The sequence below is a fragment of the Ammodytes marinus genome (genome assembly GCF_949987685.1).
Source record: "Ammodytes marinus genome assembly, chromosome: 2".
Classification (NCBI taxonomy): Eukaryota; Metazoa; Chordata; class Actinopteri; order Uranoscopiformes; family Ammodytidae; genus Ammodytes; species Ammodytes marinus.
Window position 1 is genome coordinate 21,821,160 of NC_137231.1, and position 15,772 is coordinate 21,836,931.

Consider the following 15,772-nt stretch of genomic DNA (forward strand, 5'->3'; position numbering starts at 1 on the left):
CTACGAGATTGTTCTTCACTGATGCATCATTGAAAACTATTCTAAGTATGTTGTTGCTATCAAAAGACTATACCTGATTGGACGTGGTTAATTATTGGTTTCAATAGTAAAAGAAAAAGCAGTTTCAGCTTTAAAATGAGCCTGTCTTTTTCCATAACTCCCTAAACATTTTTTACACAAGTAGGAAGGAGGTAAGAGTTAATGTTTTAATGTAAGACAAGAGAGAACATTTAAAAACTGTGCAATTCAAAACACTTGTGGAAATGTGGGTAAAAGAGCTGACTGGTTAACAAAAATGATTAAACAGTTTCCTAAGTATAATGTTTTAGTAATCAGAATAGGCAAGAATTAATTATGTATTTCAAGAGAATAACATTGTTATGTGGTGTCATTTGTGGGAGGTTTTGGTCAGAGGGGGAGGGTAGTTTGGAGTGTAGCTGTTTACATAGTAACAGAGCCAACTCGTAAAGCTGTAGGGAAGGTGGGGCACAGAGAAAGTTATCAGTATCACTTCTTCTCGCTGTCAGTTTCAGCAAGAGCCGATAGATAACACTTGTAAACAAAAGCAAATTATGCCAGGTGGGACCACGAGACAGTGTTGACCTGGTTTCTCCCGTGCAGGGATCATGCACAGTCTCAGTTGCAGAAAAACACCTAAAGACTAAGACCACACCCGTTTTAAAAGCTTGCAAAACTTTCTCTTTCTCTGAGTCCTATAATTCCCCTTTGACAAAACGATTACATAAAATATAACAAATTGTCTCAACCTCATAGTGTCAGCATCATGACATAACAGCTGTGTGAGTGCAGTATTATATTTGTCTCACAGCCTCCACATTTTCATACAGTAAACAATGGCAGATGATAAACAGGACTACAATGAGTTACTGAAAATCCAAATAGGTAACAATATGAAAAAGAAATAGCAAATGTACAAAAACAAACATTATTCATAACATTTTGCATAAAGATGAACCATCATTTACACATTTCAGTGTCATTTAAGGCCATGGTCTAAACCCATATTTATCTTCACAGGTGTCCCCGCACCTTTTTTTTTCTCGATAGGTGTATCGCGAAAAGGGATGGCGGCCTCATTTGCATGGTCAGGCACCTGTACGTCCACAGATGCAAAACACCAGTGTTAATCTTCATCACTGCTCCATGCATCCTGAAAGGCAGGGTTCACTGAAGACTGGCCAGCAGCTCCCTGTAACCAATCAAGACAATCAAGCTTAATATCAAGTCTGATTAAGATTCTGGTCTTTAAATGAATCCATTGAAAAAAGCAGACACATATCACAAACATAATGTGTTTATACACTTTGGTGAACCAACTTGACATGCCTGTCAAAATGTGCCTAACAGCAAGTCGTACGAGACAAAACTCTGTTGCAGAGTAAATCTGAGGAATGTACCGACGGGTCAAACTGGAAAAAGATGAGGTGGAGCCATTTGTAAAACAACAAGCAGTATTAGATTGCAGACATAACACGACATATCAAACTATTTGTTTACGAGTATTGCTGAGTATGGATCGCTGTATGACAGCACTGACGGGAAACACCGAGGTGTCGTAATTTAAATTCCTAAGAAGCCACACCGCTCATCTATTACTCGTCTGCTGTGAAGACAATAAAGAAAAGAAAAGCTTAGAAGAACTGTGAAGGAAGTTCTTTAGATATCAGAGGTCAACTCAGGTGGAAGGAGAAGGGAGATGAGACTTGATCTATGCAGCTGTCAACTACTGTCTGAGAGATAGACAGACATCATAAACAGGAATACGTGAAATACTAATCTTTAAATTTAACATTAACTATACTAAAGGCCAAACATTCTCTCCCAATAACCTGTTACAGTTTTAATCTGTTAGATTTTAGAGTGATGTTTGATTTCACACGTGTTCCTTAGACGTCTTTTCTGATATGATGTGTACCTTATTTGCACTGTTTGACTCTTCTTCCAAATCTGGGGTACGAAGGACAGGAACCCACGTCAGGATGTTACAGTCTTTACCTCCACTATACAGCTCCTATACATGCAGCAAATAAAAACAAACAAGAGGCTTCAAAAATAAATAAAACACATTTTCAGGAACTGTGATGTAGTTAGTAATACTACACAGAAAAAAACAGTAAAAGGGGATAAATATTAATTATTTTGTATGGGACTTCAAGTGATGAATATTTTTATTACGGATTAATCTGCTGATTATTTTATCCATTTAAATCGATTACATTTTTTTTTTTTTTTTAATGTATGAAAATTATGAGAAATGTTGTCATTTATTACCCAGAGCCCAAAGTGACACTATCACACTGCTTAGTTTCTTTTTCTAAATTTCAAATGTTGAAAAAAATATACTAATAATGAAAAGGAAAAGCAAATCCTCACATTTGTAGAGCTGGAGTCATAAAATGTTTTTGCATGAAAATTGGCTGTCAATCGACCACTTTATTAATCGACAAATCCTATCAGTTGTACTTGTATTGTCTTCATTTGTAAAGTAACTTGTGACTTAAGCTGCAAGATAAACGTAGTGGAGTAAAAAGTAAATTTACAATAATATCTAGTGGAGTATAAGTAGAAAGTAGCACAAGAAGAAAATATACAAGTAAGGTATAAGAACTTCAAAATTGTTTAGTACTTCAATGTACACAGTTAAAACTTTCCATCACTGTTTAGGCCTAGGTCTGCTTTGTCAAAAGCTGCCAAACTGCATTCCTATGTAACACAAGCCTCTGTATACCACCAGATGTTGACATTTCCTGATAACACAAGCATACAATCCATACTGAACGATCAATAAGCAAAGTTTGAAAGCATTATAATGTGGGAGTTGCTTAAAGCAGCTCTGAAGATTTTGTGATGCAGGATTGTTTGTGGTTGGGTGTGGGGGTGGGATATGGGCGGGGAGTGTTCGGGGGAAGAAAAAAGGGGAAAAAACTTAATTATTGTACTGTAATTGCTTTGCAAATCTTTTATTGAATAAAAAAACCTTTGAAAGAAAGCAGCTCTGAGTAACATTTAAATATATTTTAAACATGTTTCCTCTCATAATCATAAATGACCTTTAACAGCAAACGAGACCATCAATGCAAAGAAAGACGTTTTTATTACTGCGTTTGGTCTGGTCGCACACCCAGTCCGATTTTCGGTTCACGCGTGCATGCTCTATGGTCACATATCCGTATTGGTCGCAGATTTCAGTGTGGCTCAGCAACGCGATTTGAGAAGCCTATCCCTCCAGGTGAGGGAAGGGGAGCGGGAGCCTTGTTTGAGACAGTTGTTTGTCGTCATAATGACTGATAACGGGGCTGAACCATCAAAGAAAAAAAAGAGAATGCAATGAAGAAAAGCTAAAAGGGAGTGATATAGGCTACGGGCGGGACGAGGGCGTTGCCAAGCAACGTGTATACAATTTCACAAGAGCAAACTAGACTGCAGTGTTTACTCCTAAATGAATGAGCGGTTGGTACTAACACAAAGTTTGCTTTGCTTCACCATCATCAGATAACCATTATCTGAAATAGTCATTATTTACATCAACAACACAAACACATTACCTCATCGTGATCCAAACTAACTGCCGTCTCTCGTTCATTCGCTTTCTATGAGGACACGTAACCTTTCAGCTTCGTGAGAGAGAGTAGTTAGGTGACACTGCTGCATCAACTCATTGCAATCAGGTGTGTGTAGCACTGACTGGCATTAGTTGATGCAGTGTCAAAACCACTCTCACAGAGCCGAAAAGAGTCCTCACACTTTCAACACACGGACATGCACTATATTGCGCCCTTCTCAGTTCACACTTGCACGCCTGGCACAAGCTAGAAAACAGCTTTGCGACAGCGGGCGTCGTAAAAATACTACCGCTTTTGTCCAAAGGGGCTGCCAATGTGCAATGTTACTCGTAGTGGCTTTAAAACAGTTTGGAACTGGGGGTGCTGCAGATACAGTCATATGAAAAAGTTTGGGACCCCCTTCTAATTTTGGGGATTTTTGTTCATCATTAGCTGGGATTTCAAAGAAGCAAATTCCTTTTCATATATGACATACCTTAGGGAAACAGAAGCAATTCAGCAGTGTCATTTTGTTTATTGGAATAATAGAAAATATGCAATAGGCATCATAACAAAATTTGACTGGTGCATACATTTGGGCACCCCAAAAGAAAAATGACATCAGTACTTAGTTGAGCCTCCTTTTGCAAAAATAACAGCCTCTAGACGCAACCCCTGCGCAACTTCAACTTTGTGACTGATGCTTGAACATTATCCTGAATAATCTGTTGAAACTGGGTTGAATTCATCCGACTATCGACTTTAACCAGGGCCCCAGTCCCTGAAGTGGCCACAGCATGACCAAATTTGACAGTAAAGTAAAGTTTCACAGTAAGTTACAGTAAGTTTCTTGGAATGCAGTTTTCTTCTATTGCCATGCAAAGCGCTTTTTATAAAGACCAAATAACTTAATCTTTGTCTCATCAGTCCAAAGCATTTTCTTCCAATATGAATCTGGCTTGTCTAAATTAGCTTTTGCATACTCCATGCAACTGTATCTGTGGCGTGGGCGCAGAAAGGGCTTCCTTCTTGTCACCCGGCCATACAGATGTTTTGGTGCAAATTGCGCTGAATTGTTGAAAACGATGTACAGATACACAATCTGCAGCCAGATGTTCTTGTAGGTCTTTGGAGGTGATCTGTGTGCAACCATTCTCACAATCCTCCACCTATGCCGCTCCTGTTTTTTTCTTGGTCTGCCATGCCTGGGTTTAACTGCCACTGTGCCTATGTCCTTCCATTTCCTGACAACGTTCCCTACAGTCGAAATTGACCATTGAAACCTTTGGGAAAGCTTCTTGTAGCCTTCCCCTAAACCATGACAATGAATAATCTTTGTTTTTCAGATCTTTTTGGAGCTGCTTTGACTTCAGCAGAGAGTCAAAGAGAAGTGCAACTTGCATTTAGGCACCTAAAATACCTTTTCTCATGATTAAACAGACATTGCTATGAGGTTCAAGGCTTAACAACATAATACAACCAACTTTGCGTTTAAAGTCATCAGTTTTACATGCTGTTACAGGCATTAAAATCAACAAAACCACAAGGGTTCCTATATTTTCGCACAGCCAGTTTTTCACATTTTATTTTATTTCATACAACCAAATACTGCTTTTCAAAAAATCTTTGTTTGGAAAACATCCCAGTAGTTAGCTGTTCCTGGTAAATTAAAAAGATACCACTTTTATATATTTTTTTTCAGCCAACAGCTTGAATGAAAGCAAATATTAGTATCAGTCAAATATTACTGTTATGTCAATAATTGTCCCTTGGTGGAATTGGAATGTTTTTGTGTCGACGGTAAAATTAGCAACAGAATCAAATGAATGGTCCAACAAATGTTCTTTGTTTTCCACTAAAGGTTAGAAATGACTTCTTTATTGATATTTTAAGCTCAGTCTCTTGCTACATTGTAACATCTAGCTCCCTGAAAAGAAAACGATATCAACAGCTCTCGTACGTGTTGTTGTAATACTGAAAAAAAGCAATATTCATCTGTTCTTTCTGTGAGGGAGAATGGACATATGTAGGCCGTTTATATTTGAATGTTTATCTTTTTGTTTATGCGTCTAATTTGTTAGGTCATCACAATTTGCCTGTCACAATGCTGATTTAAAAAAAATAATAATATGTATATATATAACAACCTAAATACGGTATAAGGTTGTTTAGCAATAAAAACAGTTAGTATACATAACATAAATTAATGAAATAGTTTACTTTCTGCAAAATGATATCTCTGGCTTTCTGACAACCCCATTATTCAACACAAGCAAAGTACGTTAAAGATAATGGTGAAACTAAAGTATCTTCTATAATTGACTCTGATAAAGCAGAGATAAAGGACACACACCTTTACCTTCACAATGTGATACAGAGTCACTGTCAATATTTAGGCTAGGAGCCCTTACCGCAGGGCACATTTGCATTTATAGTGAGTCAGTGTAGCTCATGGAATGTTGACTTAACCATGTTCTCTGTCGGGGGGTGAAGCAACTCATATGAGACTGCCATGGTGACTGCACATTTCTAATGGCTCTTACTGCAGTGACAACATGGCAGCGGCTGAAACAAACACATTGAATGGTAGGGAATAGAGGGAAACTGACCTAAATCCTCTAAAGCTGACTGGCAGAACAAACAGAGACAGTTGGGTGGGAACACAAACAAAAGACAGCACTGCAGATAGATGGGTATATGGGCCAGATGCAGGTAATAGTCAGTGCCCAGGGCCTCACCTGGTGGTCTGGGTGAAACTCACAGCAGTCCACGTTGTTGTAGTGTCCCCTTAGCATAGTAACCAGCTCTCCTGTGTGCAGGGCATACACCGCTACCGAGCTGCCACACGGCACAAATACAAACTCTGGGCTGCAGCCGCGTGACACTGTGAACTGGAGCCTTTTACGACTCACGTTGGAGACCTTCCCGTAATTTACCTGAGAGACAAACAGTGAAGGCAGACAGGGTTCAGACCATGTGTGTCAATGTCCAAATATACACTTCCCTATTAGGCTGAACAATGATAGATCATTTTAGATAGTGTAGTGTATTATGTCACTGGTTGTCTTTTACACCAGCCTGAAAATGGAAAAATGCCCACCATGGCAACTGCAGCATGAGGCAGCAGAGCAGGGAATTAGAACAGCACCTGAGTGGGAGAGCTCAGGGCCAATATCAAAAGCTTCCCTTGGAATTAGGGTGAGGTTATGTTTCTATGGTGTGGTGTTGTCTGCAGGGCTGGGGATACAACTGTTCAATTATTTCTCTACTTTCCTTAACAGACTGGCTGATTCAGCATGACCAAAACCAGTCAGAGGGATCTGATTAAGCAGATCACCTCTTTTTTTGTTATCATGACCAAAACTAAGGATGTCAACATCTGTCCTGTAGAGACTGTTTGTTTCACTGTTGGTTAGCAGTTGGTGATTGTTAACGCAACATTTAAGGTGGAATCAGAGATTCAGGAAAACACATTTTATTGTCAAAATCAGCAAATATTTCCGCACGATAAGCTACCTGTCAGTACAGTGTGTGCGCGGAAAAAAACATATGGTTATACTACACAGCCTAGGCTCTGTAAACTGGTATGTAAACAAAGAGTATGTAAACACCATAGCTAGCGAAAGACTGGAAGGTGTCAAAGTGGGTTTTGGGGATTTATTCAAATTGTTCTTCACACTTCTTTAATGCCACTACGAGTAGTGTCCGTTGGCGGCTCCTTTGGTCAAAAGCGGTAGTATTTTTACGACACCCACTGTCGTAAAGCTGTTTTCTAGCTCGTGCCACGCGTGCAAGTGTCAAATGGTTAGGGCGCCGCGCAATATAGTGCATGTCCGTGTGTTGAAAGTGTGAGAGCACAGACTCTTTTCGGCTCCGTGAGAGTGGTTAGTGACACCGCATCAACTAATGCCAGTCAGTGCCACACACACCTGATTGCAATGAGTTGATGCAGCAGTGTCACCTAACTAGTCTCACGGAGCTGAAAGACTCTGTGTCCTCACAGAAAGCGAATGAACGAGAGACGGGAGTTAGTATGGATCACGATGAGGTAATGTGTTTATGTTGTTGTAAATAATGACTATTTCAGATGAATAATGGTCATCTGATGATGGTGAAGCAAAGCAAACTTTGTGTTAGTACCGCTCATTCATTTAGAAATAAACACTGCAGTCTAGTTCGCTACCGTGACATTGTGTATACGCTGCTTGGCAACGTCCTCCTCCCTCCCGCCCGTAGCCTATATCACTCTCCCTTTTAGCTTTTCTTCATTGCATTCTCTTTTTTTTTGATGGTTCAGCCTTTCTTTATATGTCCATGGTTCAGCCCCGTTATCAGTCATTATGACGTCAAATAACTGTCTCAAACAAGGCTCCCGCTCCCCTTCCCTCACCTGGAGGGATAGGCTTCTCAAATCGCGTTGCAGCGCCACACTGAAATCTGCTACCAATACGAATATGTGACCATAGAGCCTGCAAGAGTAAACCAAAAATCGGACTGGGTGTGCGACAAGACCAAACGCAGTAATAAAAACTATATAAAAACGTCTTTCTTTGCACTGATGGTCTCGTTTGCTGTTAAAGGTAATTTATTACTATCAGAGGAAACATGGCTGTTTTAAAGATATTTAAATGTTACTCGTAGCTGCTTTAATGGAACTAGTTTGGGGAAAGGCACATAAAATGGTTATGTAACTGCTGCATCTGCATAATCATAATAATGTCATGTGTGTTAATGCAGGTATGGGATGAGGACAAATTTTAAATGTCTGCTGAAGACACATTTCTTTGCACTGGCCTTCGGAACCAGCTGAGCTGAATATTTTCTTATGTGTTTTCTTTTGGTTTCTTATTTGTAATAAATGTGGATTATTGTATTATTATTTAACCTGTACAGCACTTTGGGGCAGTACCCGCTGTTTGTAAATGTGCTTTATAAATAAATTTGACTTGACTTGACTTGACTTGACAATCAATTAACTTTCACTCTCGCAAACAAACACAGGGATCTCACCAGTGTGTTCTCCCCGGAGGCACTATTCCATAGTCGCATACGATCATCGGTTCCCGTAGTGAGGAGGTGGAGTCCATCGCCAGTGAAGCACAGGCCATTCACTCTGCCATTATGAGCCGTGTTAACTGGTTAAAAAACAGGTAGGACATGGTAGCATGCATCTGTCAAGTACTTCCTTCTCCATCTTTGTCAAAAGGTTGTCTTACTACATATTCTCTATGGGTACTTATCAATCAATCAATGACATGCTGTTGTTGAAACACCTTGTCTTCCAATATTTCATAGCTTCCTTTACACAAAATGCGCCTCAGGCAAGAAAAACAAGAAACTGTTTGTACAGTATGCTCTGGGAAAAAAACTACTCAATTGGGGGTTATATGCTCCTCAGCTCCAACTGAGTGTATTTTGTGAACTATGCTGTACCACTATAAGTTATACTCCATATCAAAAAGACATCTTGGACAGTGGTTGGTTGATCGATTTGGTCGAGAATGGGGAAATGTATGACAGAAATATGTACTGCTTCACCATACATGCATAAATCAACATTTTGCACCCTGACATTAAGACCCCTAGGACTGCCAATAATGTGTGTCCTGATGCCTGTATTTTTCTCTTTAAATTGGGGCTAAAACCTCTGCCAAGAGCCATGCCCACTGGGTTAATTAGGAAAAAGACACTGAAAGAAAAGCATAGAGGTCAAACAGTACCTGCCTCAGAGGAGGCTTTTGACTTGTCTCCATTGTGCTGGTCCAGAGTGAATAGACAACCAGAAGCCCGGCGCACATCCCATACCTTCACTTTGCTGTCTGCACTTAGAAGGAAAATGAGGGGAATTATTTTTGGTGATGTCAACATCATGTTTGATTGAAATGAAAATATAGTCCTAAAAAATAACTCAAAATAAGCCATAGTTAGATCATCCCATTGTGTAAGTACTGCAGTGATTTATGGGTAACAAAGCCACTGTTTGTTTTGAAAGGTCAGTTTCCTGTTCGGTATTAACATGCTGCTCCATTATAGAATATCACAAACACTTCTCTGAGCGCCTCTCCGTGCCAGTTTGTTTTCAAAAATCCCGTACAGTCCACGGGGACAGTGGCACGTCGATCCCAATAGGTTAATTAGCCGATGTAATGTACCATAAAACAGGTGGGGACTGTATCTACCATATGCTGCACTGATGGGACCCCTAGAGTGCTACAGTAGCTATCTGTTAGCGATGCAGTGGAATTGTCCTTGACTCTGGGTTTGCAATGTGTCCAGATGGACATAAACTGGAACTGCTGGGACACAACTTTATTCTGTGTTGGTGGGGATAGTACCTGGCTTTATTCTGGAAGGTAGCCCTAAGTGAACAAATAGGTGATTTTTATTTTTTACAGATGGTGAATGGCTCAACAGAGGAATTTGCAGTTAACAGTGTCTACCTGGCAGAGGCTAAGATGTGCTCGTATCTGGGCGACCAGCGCACAGACAGGACCTCTGCTCTGTGACCTGAGTAGAGAGAGAGAAGTTAGTGTTAGAGAGTGTGTGTGTGTGTGTGTTTGTGTGTGTGTGTGTGTGTGTGTGTGTGTAATCAACCCTAAATGCATGTATTTTCTGGCATTGTGCACTAACCCTGAAGAACATGAATCCGTGAGCCGGACTTCAGGTCACACAGCTGGATTTTAGGGTTTTTGGTGCCAACTGAAATTCAAAGACAAAGACGGTTGAGGGAGGAGGCTGCCATTATTTCCTTGTACTAACACTAAGAAAAACATAACATTTGAAAATTCCATCCAAACAGTCAAGAAAAACACATTCTTACTCATCAATATTACTCATCAATATTGTCACATTTTACATGGCTGTGACAAATGTGTAAGTATAATCTTCTAAAATGTGTGTCAAAAGGAGAGGTGATTCAGAAAAGGGTAAAACCGGGAGTTACTTGTTCTCACAAAAAGGTGTGGTTACCGTGAAAAGTTACTGATACGAACTATTGATAAACAAGCAGTAACACACCCAGCATGTCAACATGGAAGCAGGGCAAGGTTACTACTGAGATTGAACAGAACAAAGAAGATGTTTGAACTGTTATTACATTTTAACAGCTCAAATTATGCAGAATTAATGAGCTGGTAGCGCTCTTTAGGAAGGATTCCCTTAAAATAATCTTCCTAAGGGGGTCAAAAACAAGGCAGTAATGTTGGCAACTTGTTTGACAAGCATCTGTAACACCTCTGAGAGGGAGGGGCAAGAAGACCAAAAAAAAAACAGACACTGTGATTGTCTCCGGCTTAGAAAACAGGCGTGTCAGAGAGAGTGCATGTTTTTGACAGGAAGCACATATATGACACCAGACACGAGAAACCTGTTTGTCCTGCCTGGTGAAGTTGTGATGTATTTTTCCACACAGAAATCTGTGAACATGATGAGCCCCAGCTACATGCCAATTTATAACACGGGTTTAAAACTTGGGTAAAAGGAAGGGCTATCGTCTTCAGTGTGCTGTAAGGTAAACACATAGCAGACTGTTTGGAGAAACAAAAACTGATGGCAGGCAGGGTTACCTTATACATTTTTTGTCTCAGGTTCTATGCTTTTTACCATGCAATGATAGGTGAACAATCGGTCGACAGGTACCCCAGCTGCTTTGTTTTTGCGTCACTGAGATCAGCAAAAACTGCAGCCGCATTCACATACACACAAACACACACACACACCTGCAATGAGACTGTGCTTCCTGGCAATAGGGGACAGGTGGTGGCTGTAGACATTTTCCTCAAACTGAAAGACCTCCGCAGGCTGAAGAATCACAAAGCGAGAGAAAAAAAGAGAAGGAGATGGACGGACACAGGGTCAGTGTGCATGCTTAATAGACATTTAACATTGAAGATAATATAAACAGCCATGACCCTTTAATTGAAATCCTTGACCTTACATTTTAAGTGTAGGGCAGAGAGGGAGGGCACAGCAGCTCAGAGCAAAGAAGGCAGCTCAGAGCTCAGAAGGCAGCTCCCCTGAGCAGCAGTGGAGTTACAATGCAAATTCTTTAGCAAATATAAAAAGCCTCTCTGTGCTCCATTTGTCGGTGCATGTCACTATGTGTGTGTACACACACACACATACACACACACACACACACACAGCTCTGTTTGCATAGATATACCACACATACAAATACACTAGGAGCAACACCACTGCAGAGCATGAGACAATGCCCAAATGCACCAAACCCCAATAAATAATTATTTTAATAGATTATGCTTGTGTGTTCAGCTGTGACACAGAGACGGAGTTAAACAAATGATGCTTGGTAGGTTGTTTTGTCCCTTCCCTGACCTTACGAGGAAACAGCGATGCCAGTGTTACTGTAGCTCTGCTCAGGGCCTGCCATATGGGGCTGTGTGGCCTACAAAGGTAGAAAGCATAGAGCAGAAAATAAAAAAGATTGGAGAAGATAGTGAAAGGAGCAAAATGAGAGAAAGGGCAGTGGAGCTGCAATTTACATACTGCATGGAATGGGGGGGTGTGTACCTAATCAACTGGGAGTTACCTTGTCCTTAGGTGACATTAGGTGACATTCCTTACCTTCAGTGTCTCGGTGTCCCAGACTTTCATGGTCTTGTCAAAGGAACTTGAGACAAACATGCCTGTGTCATAAGGATACCACTGGACTGTCTCCACACTGAATTTGTGGACGTATCGACTCGACCTAACATTAAAAAACAACAACAAAGATTATTGCTTACTTTATCTCCTAAGTGATCTGCATGCCCCAGTTCAAGATCAAAACACAAAAATACAACAGCACATACAATGGCCCTCATTTATCAAACTGGCGCAAATACCTCCCTACGCCAGGTATCGCATGGGATTTATCAAACAGTCGTATCTTGCCAATCTCAGCATACGCCAGGCCATTATTGATAAATGCGGCAGCTGAAAACAATCGTATCACACCCCTATATTTTCTCAGTTTAGAGGCCTCGCCCAGAGGTTTTACGACATGGATATGCGCATTAGGGCACAGAAGAGGAACTTCTCTGAAGTAGAAATTGACTATAACAGCGAAAGTAGAAAAAAAAATTGTTTCATTTCGGAGCATTACAAGCGGCATCAAAGAACGACAGAAGGCAGCAGTTAGGAAGGAAATAACTGCTGCGGTCAACAGCGTTGGTGTTGACAACAAACGATCTCCAGCTGAGGATTTTGCATTTGAGGTTTACATCAGTACTATCGCTCAAATGCTATAAAACAGCATATACAATTATATGTCGCCATTTCTTTACATAGATGAAGAAAAGGTGGTCTGCCTCAAAAATCGCCACTAAAAAAAGCGTGTTGCTGTTCTGAAATGCAACCAACTGGGGGTGCGGGCATAATATTTATAGTGGTTCTGGAGAAAAAGACGCACCAACTGTCCGATAATGGTCCCCATAAAAGAAATACACGTCTGCAGAGATTTTAATGATTAGAATGTATTGGCCCTTTTAGATAGCACTACTCAAAAGGGTTTTAAAAACTAAAAATAACACATTTTGCGTTTTACTGTATGACAGCATGCGCTTGGCACGAGTGGTCAGCCCGGCCGTCAGCTGCACAAGCCGACCCGGCAACGATCAGCTGTGAGAGCGCTACACCAGCAGATCGGAAAAATTTGCCGGTTAACGGTGGAAATAAATCGCTCGCTTAAGCGATCAATGACACATTAAAAGAGGAATTAACATCTAAAAAGTGCGTCAATTAAATAAAATGTTAAGCTGAATGTTGTGCCTTGTATTTTTTATCATAAAGAGCAGTGTAGGCCTACTACATATTTAGTACTTAGGCTAACATTTTGAATGAATGCAGCCCCGTGCCTCAGTGTCCCCCCAGCTGCTCCAAGACGGAGACAACTGCCCTTACGCAGTCCCATGCAGCGCTCCTAAGTGGCCGGTGTGCGCACTATTGAATCAGCTCTCCTACTCAGTTGCACACCATAAGCTGCACATTTTTAAGTGATTAATATCTTTATTTCGGTCTGAGCAAACACTGTATTATCTTCTAATAATTGTCCAGCAAAGTCATCGGCTACCCGGCACAGCCTGCACTGCGAGTCCATGCTGTTCACAAACTTGCGTACACGAGCTGAGAGCTGGCGTGGAATTTGAGCGTACCCTACGCTCACGTCCATATTGATAAATGCCGAGGTTTGCGTGGAAATGTGCGTACACCCACTTTTCTGGTCTACGCACGGTTGATAAATGAGGGCCAATGTATTCTAAATGGATCCGCCATTGCAGACATTTCACACTGCAAACCTTAGAGCTACATTATTCTGTAGCTCAGTTGAGCAAGCCATATAGGTGCATTCTTTTTATAACATGATTAAAAGAGTTTTGGTATATAGATTGTTATATGACTGTTCAGACTGATGTAACAAAATAGATCTGCACCAGAATCAGAGCCATAACTGTGTTTTCATATCATATGAAACAGAAAGAGGCGAAAAAATATTTAGTAACAAATAATAGACATCCTATCATAACATTCTAATTCAGGCCAATTCAACCATGTGTAAAGCATGTGACATGAGTGACAAGGCTGTGTGAACGGGCACAGAGGCATGGCTCTGGGAGAATTAGATGCAGTGCTACACTCTAGTGGACGGAGTCAGTAAAACACTCGCCTGCCTACTGTGCAGACCGCCTTGCAGGTGAACTGTGGTTTTCCGCTGTAGTTCTCCAGGTCGTAGATGACGATCACTCCATCTGCCCCGCCAGACAGCATGCTAAACAAGAGACAGGCTTGACTTCACAGAAAGTATTACTTCCACCAACAAACAACTATATTATTAATTTTCACAAAAGTTTGTATACTGGTTTTCAATCCTTTGTGTAGCCAAGCAATAATAGTACCAACTGCCTTTATTGCACTGGGGTTTAATTACAATGTTTTGTCCAGGAAGGTTCTACAGATACTGGGTTGTAAATGAAGAAATGTATCATTCAGAAATAGCTAATTAAGACTAAGTAGACTTACTATCTGCCCTCTACTGCTTCAATGTCAATGGCGTTGACACCGTTTCCATGGATTCTGTCCACATCTCTGTCAGGGTTCAACGTCAGACTGAGGACCCTTTTGAGATACAGAAGGAGGAAGAGCATACAAGACATTTAAAGCCCAAGTACATTTGTTTTGCTGTAATAAGGACCGGTACACAGGGTAATTTTACATTTAATATATAATAATAACAATATATTATATAATTTAGTTTTTAATAAATAATCATAATTTCTGCAACCTGCAATAGCCATAATATATAATCCCTACCACTGACTTCTTCAACCAGTGTAAATGGACTGTGCACATTTTAATCTTTGATTTAACAAAATGTATTGAAATTTGGTTTGACTTTTTCACAATTTCCCTTTGGGGGGGAATCAATTATCCATCTATAATCATAATGGAAAGACACAGCAAATGCAAAAAAGGACAAACAATCGCTCTGTTGCAAAAGAGGCACACTAATTAAACCATTCCGACCATAAACAGACTTTTGTTTGCCAATGAATAGAACATTGACAAATGACAATGCTTTGTAAATACGCAAATCTTCAGACATGCTTAATTTATTTGTTTTCAGAAGACTGTTAATGGATCAGCTTCATACTTTCTTAAATTAGACTCTAGTAGTAGTTCACCTTATGTGATAATGAAGGTAAACTGTGTGATGCCTCGTAAGCACCCCTTAGACAATTGTTTTCTTTCTCACCTTCTCGTCGACTCTGCTCGCCTCAGTTGCAGAGGGTCATCCAGACCAGCCTGCCTCGCTGTCAAAAACCCCAGCATTGCTTAAACTTTAAGATAAACTATTTTTTTTTAATTGAGAGAAGTAGGCTACTAGCCTTTGCTATCGTTACCCTTAGCTAACCTAATGTTAGCTAAAAGGCTAACATGTTAGCTACACTAACATATGTTTATAATCGGAAACTGAAATGATTGCACGTCCAACAAGGCATGGTATGGTCCCCGGAGTTCATTAATAGCGAAATTTGCATTTCAAATCGTGTAAAAGTACTATGCTTCGATAATATATTGTTTTTGTTTACATTCATTTCAGCTAGCTTCGCAGCAGCCCTTAACATTGGGCCGCCATATTGGAACGTCACGTCCTTCCTACGACAAACGCGGCGATTGGCTGCTCAAGTGTAGCCGTCCAATCACAGACC

At 40.5% G+C, this 15,772-nt stretch overlaps 1 protein-coding gene across 1 annotated transcript; it reads right to left on the reverse strand.

Annotated features, from left to right (window-relative positions):
• Positions 1 to 289: 289 nt before the first annotated feature.
• On the reverse strand, positions 290 to 15,680 carry ercc8 (excision repair cross-complementation group 8). Its single transcript, XM_080051826.1, has 12 exons — positions 15,316 to 15,680; positions 14,583 to 14,678; positions 14,230 to 14,331; positions 12,150 to 12,273; positions 11,282 to 11,363; positions 10,194 to 10,262; positions 10,004 to 10,070; positions 9,284 to 9,387; positions 8,574 to 8,698; positions 6,302 to 6,499; positions 1,937 to 2,032; positions 290 to 1,210 (listed from the first exon to the last, which is right to left on the reverse strand). The coding sequence occupies exons 1-12, from the start codon at positions 15,390 to 15,392 to the stop codon at positions 1,145 to 1,147; spliced, it is 1,206 nt and encodes a 401-aa protein (XP_079907952.1). The 5' UTR covers positions 15,393 to 15,680; the 3' UTR covers positions 290 to 1,144.
• Positions 15,681 to 15,772: the final 92 nt, after the last annotated feature.

What these genes read in the sequence shown, in the direction of transcription:
- ercc8 (XM_080051826.1), bottom strand. Translation starts at nt 15,392, where the DNA reads ATGCTGGGGTTTTTGACAGCGAGGCAGGCTGGTCTGGATGACCCTCTG. An exon ending in GGGACACCGAGACACTGAAG is followed by an intron (nt 11,364 to 12,149) that starts GTAAGGAATGTC and finishes GTGATTCTTCAG; the next exon opens with CCTGCGGAGGTCTTTCAGTT. An exon ending in GAAGCACAGTCTCATTGCAG is followed by an intron (nt 10,263 to 11,281) that starts GTGTGTGTGTGT and finishes TTTGAATTTCAG; the next exon opens with TTGGCACCAAAAACCCTAAA.